Source organism: Diadema antillarum, unplaced genomic scaffold (assembly GCF_040938485.1).
Source record: "Diadema antillarum isolate AM-2024a unplaced genomic scaffold, OU_Dant_1.0 seq00000497_RagTag, whole genome shotgun sequence".
In the NCBI taxonomy this organism is placed as follows: Eukaryota; Metazoa; Echinodermata; class Echinoidea; order Diadematoida; family Diadematidae; genus Diadema; species Diadema antillarum.
Window position 1 is genome coordinate 411,836 of NW_027271456.1, and position 7,254 is coordinate 419,089.

Sequence of the window (7,254 nt, forward strand, 5' to 3'; positions counted from 1 at the left end):
TCACCAAGCCATCCTCAGGCCGAGAGTAGCTGGCCAGGCGCCCAACATGTTGTTCTCTCCATCGCTGCGGAACTCGGATAGCGGAATCTGCGAGCCAGTGATGACAACAGGCTTGGAGAGGTTGTCGAGCATGAAAGACAGAGCCGACGCCGTGTAGCCCATCGTGTCCGTGCCGTGTAGGATCACGAACCCGTTGAAGACGGTGTAATATCGTAGGATATCCTCTGCCATGTGCACCCAGTCCGCGGCGGCGATGTTACTCGAGTCCTTGATGCACTCCCACTCCAACATGCTGTAGAGAATGTGGCTGCCATCCTGGTTTCTATGGATACCATCACAACGGTGAAGAGTTTAAGCATTATGACGTAATCTCCACAAGACCCTGACAAGTTTACATTATTGGGGTTATCCCACGAGACGGACATCCACGAGTCATACAGCCCACGAGTTCGACATTAGAAAAAATGTCCATGAGTCGTATAGCCCACGAGTCATCTCGACACTAGGCAATTAAGACCCATGGGTCCGACATTATAGGCGAGCAAGGCACACGAGTTCGATACTATAGGCAAAAATGGGCCAACGAGTTCGACATTACATCACCGGGTTTAATGTGTCGGTCTCGTGGGCTTTGTTTGCCTTATAGTGTCGGACTCGTGGACCTTGTCAGTGCCTAGTGGCGGAATCATGGGCCTTCCAATCGTTTGCCTAGTGTCGAGTTCATGGGCTGTATGACTCTTGGTTGTCGAATTCGTAAAGTGCAGCATCCACATTATTGGCATTAAACGGTCAGCATCTGTCGATTAGGCTCTACAGAGGTCATTCGTAAAAGTGCTTCCCCAATAGCTGTTAGTGGTGATACTAATGCCAATGTTTTATAATCATCATTAATTGAATCGTCATTAAGTTATCAGTCATAACGAAATTATTTCCGGCAATGCACATTACATCTTTGATTAGAATGTAATATATGTATTTACCTCACTGTGATTATTGTGTTATCTTGACTCGGAAAGAGTTCAGGGAGAGGTAAGTTAAAGGACAAGTTCACCTTCATAGACATGTGGGTTGAGTGAATGCAGCTATATTCGTAGAACACATCAGTGAGAGTTTGAGCAAAATCGGACAATCCGTTAAAAAGTTATGAATTTTTGAAGTTTCTGCTCAGTCACGGCTGGATGAAAAGACTACTATAGCTTGTGATGTCACATTAGTACAACGATATAAAGAAAGAATAAAGAAAATTCAACATATTTCCATTTTTCTCGCATAACAAAAGAACACTCAACTTCTCTCTTTCAGAAGGCAGGGGGAATAATATTACCCTTAACATACGTCAGTAGCAAGTCAAAGAACTGTGCACTTTATTCAAAAAGTAAAGTTTTGTGAAATTCTCTCTTTATTTTCCTTATATAGTTGTACGCATGTGACATCATAATTATACTGTAGTAGTCTTCTCTTCCAGCAGTGACTGCGCAGATACTTAAAATATTCGTAACTTTTGAACGGATTGTCCAATTTTCCTCAAACTTTCAATGATGTGTTCTACTAATATTGCTGCATTCTCTCAATCCTTATGTATATGAAGGTGGACTTGTCCTTTAAGATAGGATGACTAGACACAGCCAAAGTGAAGTTCAATTTATCGAATCCATGGTATGCAGATTAGTATTAGATATCCTCTATTTATTGTCTGAAAAGATCGAAAAATATCAGCCCTTTTTGTAATGACATTGACATCCTTATCAGGTATCGGTTGAGGTATTGAGGGTAATTACATGAGATCATAAGTGCTGAGGCCCTCGATACTGTCCGCTGGCTTGCCGTACACTGTGGGCGTTTTGCTAATGAAGTCTGGCAAATAGTGTTTCACTGGCACCAAGACTGCAAACACGGAGGAGAAATATTCATTTAGTCAAGGACATCTGTACGACTGCATCTACAAACACACACACAAACACACACACACACACACACACACACACACACACACACACACATGTATGCATGCATACATCTATGTAATTGATATATTGCATTGCAAACGCCATATTCATGTTTCACTGCTAATACCGCCGTGCATGTTAATTTATATCAGATTGCTGTTGGTGTTGGAGTGCATGCTAATCTATGTAATATCGCTGTTTTTGCTTTATCATGATTTTGTTCAAGTTTTATTACAGTTGGTTGCTTTTCGTTATGTTGATTTCCAAATGCCCTGAAGGAGACCCGTCAAGATGTCGAAAGCTGATGGCATTAAAAACATTAAACTAACGCTACGTCCGATGGCTACTTCTTCCAGAGCGGCACAGTTAAAGAGAGAGTGGGAGAGAGAGAGAGGGAGAGAGAGAGAGAGAGAGAGAGAGAGAGAGATGAGAGGGAAGGAGAGAGGGAGAGAAAAAGAAGGAGATAATTATAATGTACTAAGAAAAGAGTGTTTCCTATTGACTCACCTCCATTCACTTTCTTCATCCCAATCGTTCCACCAGTGTAGATGACAAGAATCTTAGGAGTTTCTTTGGTTTCCATGGTTACACTGTTCACTGCGGCAGTCATCTCAATATTGCGCCTCGTAAACTTACTGTTTAATACAAAATATCAATTAAAGATACTATTTGAATGATAAAGGTGGTTAATTTTACGTCGACTATCTCAATACTCTGTAACTCTTGCGATCTTTTTAATATACACAGATTCAATTAAAATAACATTTCATTCATTTCATTTTATTTATTTCATTTCATTTCATTTATTAAGTTCCACACATGTCACATTTGTGACATACATCTAAAGATCAATGGCTAGTAACAGATGATTTGAAAATTCAGTGTATGCAGACTTTAAATAATATTTCATGATACAAAATGGATTTAAATCAGTGTAGAGTATGTCACACTCATATTGGATAATTAAGATTATGTGCGGGGAAACCACAGAAAAGCAGATGCTTAATTGTACGGGTAGATCCCCAGAAAAAAGTCAAACATAATCACTCACACACACATACATTCACTGCACGCACGCAAGTGCATGTAGACAAGCATGCGTGCACACATAAACACACAACATAGAGAACAGAAAGAGAAAACACCAACAAGACTGTCATAGGGACAGCATCAAGAGAAAACTAGACCCGGAATTTGTCAAGACTGACAAATTATGTGATCCGATCTTTTGAAAATCAATGATTTGAGTTTTGATCCCAATAATAGGCATGACTATACAGGTTTCATCTGTGTTAATGGATATTGGCTGTGTGATGTTTGGATACTGATTTTGAAAAGGGAGTCAGGTTTGCCATCTAAAGTACCAAATTCCGTTCACACTATAACGAAGATACAGAATGAATTATATTTGGGCATTGAGCCCACTTTGCACAGCCAAGATGGCATCTGAACAAAAAGTGATTACTTTGTGAAATGATCGACGTGACATGGTCTTTGCGTGTTCAAAATATGGGAGAGATAGGACATGTATTTACTAAAATACAGGATGAAACATTTATGATCTTTGACCCTTATTTACATATCAAGACGGTGTCTGATCAAGTAGTTGTTATTTTATGAAATAATGTACGTAACATGAACTAAACATGTGCAAAATATGGGGGTGATAGGGGTTATCTTTCTTTAGTTATTGCAAAGAAAGTTGGAAAAAGAAAGAAATATGAAAATACATCGAAGATAACCTTTAATTTTAACCACGTTTTTGGACTTGATCCCGACACCGTATGAAAAACAAAGGGGACACGTACGATAGCGCAAAGTCTCAGCTACAACATATTAAAATCTGGGAGAAATTCACCGAAGGGTAAGTGAGCTAGTGCTCTTTTCGAAAATCAATGATTTGAGTCCTGATCCCAATAGGCATGACCGTAAAGGTTTCATCTGTGCTTATGGACATTGGCCGTGTGATATTTGGATTCTCATTTAGAAAAGAGAGTCAGGTCTGCCATCTTTGGTACCAAATTCGGTATACACTATAACGAAGATACATAATGAAGTATATTTGACCATTGAACCCACTTTGCACAGCCAAGATGGCATCTGAGAAAAAACTGACTATTTTGTGAAATGATCTTGGTAACGTGGTCTTTGTGTGTGCGAAATATTGGAAAGATAGGACATGTATTCACCAAGATACAGGATGATACATTTATGACCTTTGACCCTAATTTACCTACCCAAGATGGTGTTCGATCAAGTAGTTGTGACCTTATAAAATAATGTACGTCACATGAACTAAACATGTGCATAATATGGGGTTCATAGGGAATGTCTTTCATGTGTTATTGCAAAGAAATTTGCAAAAAGAAAGAAATATGAAAACACATCGAAGCTAAGCTTTAATTTAAGCGAAGTTTTTCGACGTGATTTCGACGTCGTATGAAGAAAAACAAACAAAGGACACATTACCGATAGCGCAAAGTCTCAGCTAACACATATTAAAATCTGGGAGAAATTCACCGTAGGATAAGTGAGATAGTGCTCGATAAAGACAGTCATGTTAATTTTCATTTCAAGAAAAACTGCACTCCTATAGAGATAACTCGCAAATGGGTCAAATTTGACAAGGTTACCTTCAATCTATTTTTACGGGATGAAGACTTCATCCAGCAAAATTTTTGATCATTAAAACTGATAGAGTATTAAATAAGCTACAACATACTGAAATCTGGGTGAAAATTGGCCAAGGATAAGTGAGATACGCTCGAGTAAACTTGAAATTTGATGACGTCATTTTGAAAATTTACTTTTTTTATTTTACTAAGAAATTTGATATCTTTTCATCATTTTTCCAGCATCGCCAACCCGTGGAATGACATGTACAACTCATCAGCTTTCAAAATATGTCAAGAAAATGGGGGTTCATCGTCCCTCTGGCGAGTAAATTCGGATTTAAAATTGGCGGTTTTTTGGCATTGTTGCACTGTATATTGCCCTTGACGCGCGCGCGGAATTTCAACTTTGACGGGCCCGTATGACGTCATATTGAGTCGGATTGACTTGAAACTTGGTAGAAATATTCCTTGACATTTCAGGCATCTGATAAATGTCAAAAAAATGGGAAATTTCTATTGCACAAGAGCTGTGCGTGCGTATATGTGCGCTTACGTACGCGTCCGTCCAATTTTTTCAATTTTTCAAAAAATGCTCCAAATGCTCTGAAACGTGTGCAAAAAAAATTGAGCTCGATTGGAGCATACAAATATTTCAACGCGCGCGTACGCGCACGTTTTAAGAGAAAATATTAATTTTGAGAAAATGAATAGAATGGGCATAACTTGAAATATATGTGACGTAAATTTCATTGAAAAATTCCATTCCATTGATGAGATATGATTGAGAATGTGTTTTCATATAATGACGTCATAGTGACGTCACGGTCGACTGATCACTATGATTTTATTAGACCCGTCGTCTTTGGGACATAATACATATATGGTATAAGTTTGAAATTGATAGGAAGAACACTGTCTGAGCTAATCGATACACAAATTTTGTCCAGAAATAAAGAAAGAAGAAGAAGAACCACCAACAAAGAATCCGTACAGATACAGAAGGTGACCCGAGAGGATACTCTGATCACCTAATAATGTGGGTGCCTGTGTGCTGGGCTGTGGCAGACAGCCACAACACAACCCAAGCAACACACACGTCTGCCAAGCAGACAATAAGGCTGAGAGGTCATAACCTATCCAGCTAGCATCGTGCGACTCTCTTGTCTTCATTGTCACAGATAATATACATACAGTTGTAGTTACATGTAGTGTGATTGTACACAATACATATTATTGGTCGAGTCTTTGTATCTACATAGCCTACATAATAACTTTTGAAAAAAAAAATCATCAAATATCTATAACAACAGGGAAACTTCCTGTTATAATTCAAGTAGATAGCTCCCTGTAGCTGTTTGATAACGTCCTACAATTTGTCATCAAAATTACTTTAATGGCAGTGTAATGCTACTTTGCTACTGGCATGAACACTGCACTTTTCGATAATATTATGATTAATCTATATTATATATATATATATATATATATATATATATATATATATATATAGATAGATAGATATTATATAGATATGTGTGTTTGTGTGTGTGTGTGTTTGCGTTTGTATCTTGTCCTTAAATCAGGTTCCTTGATTTTGTTTTTGTTTTTGTTTTTGGAGGGACTCCATACTGAGTGTTTAAAAACGTTGAGTTTTTGAAAAGTCACCTAAATTAAAGAAATGTGACAGTTAAAATGCACAATCAATTTCTGCACAACATAATTTCACATCCCTTTAAAAAGTGGCTATACTGATTATCCAAGCATAATATTATATTTTCGCAGATCTTTTAATGTCATATGAAAGAATAGACCTTCAGTCATCTTTTAAACGTTTTCTGAAAGCAATACATTATTATTATTTTTTTTTGAGGGGGGGGGGGGGGGGGGCTTTCCAAAGCTCTTTTTTTTTAAAGGCTCCTTCAAAACATTCTAGTTCGATTAGAAATTCTAAAGACAGGCATTTGTTACAAACCTGGGACTGTATAGTTACAAAGTCCTACTAGCCTACCTTAAAACTGCCCCAATTTTTACACGTGGATGGACAATCTTTCACGTCTGGCTCCAGAAAGATTTGGAACCAACGCCTTCATTTCATACAAAACTAAATCGAGAATATAGATATCTGTTACACAAAGATATTCAAAAGGTTTGTAATGAAAAAAGAAGCTTTTGTTCAACTAATGTGAAATTCATACATGGCAACAGTTCCATATCCCTCTGCTCATTTCTACACTGCAAGAGGTATGTAGGCCCTACCCTTTCTTTCCTCTGCCAAATACGCGGTACTTTATTCAAACGGAACTCCTGCATCAAAGAAGAGATATAACTGGAATGTAAAGTTACAGGTTGGATGGCACGCATGAACGCCACATGAGTTGACCCTTTTTCCTGGTAAAGCACATCCGGGTCTTAAAGGTCCTGTTTACCTTTGGGAGCAGTGATTTAAAAACATTTGAAGATGTCACACTTGATGCATATGTGTAGGTCTGTTGTATCACAAAACATCCTACCATATAAAATTTTCGCAATAAAGCCTAAAATATAAGGAGATGTCAGTATTTGTCTTAATAAACCATAACTACGGACGGGTTTAGTCTGGAAACTTTTTTGTTATAACTATTGTTCACAATTTGTGTATTTAACAGTACTTAACATCGATAATACGGATTTGAATTTTACAGTAGTTGTTTCTA

General features: G+C 37.8%; 1 protein-coding gene across 1 annotated transcript; it reads right to left on the bottom strand.

The window, feature by feature from the left end:
* On the bottom strand, window positions 1-2,529 carry LOC139733825 (L-asparaginase-like). Its single transcript, XM_071644631.1, has 3 exons — window positions 2,454-2,529; window positions 1,779-1,884; window positions 1-322 (listed from the first exon to the last, which is right to left on the bottom strand). The coding sequence occupies exons 1-3, from the start codon at window positions 2,527-2,529 to the stop codon at window positions 1-3; spliced, it is 504 nt and encodes a 167-aa protein (XP_071500732.1).
* Between the last annotated feature and the right edge of the window lie 4,725 nt (window positions 2,530-7,254).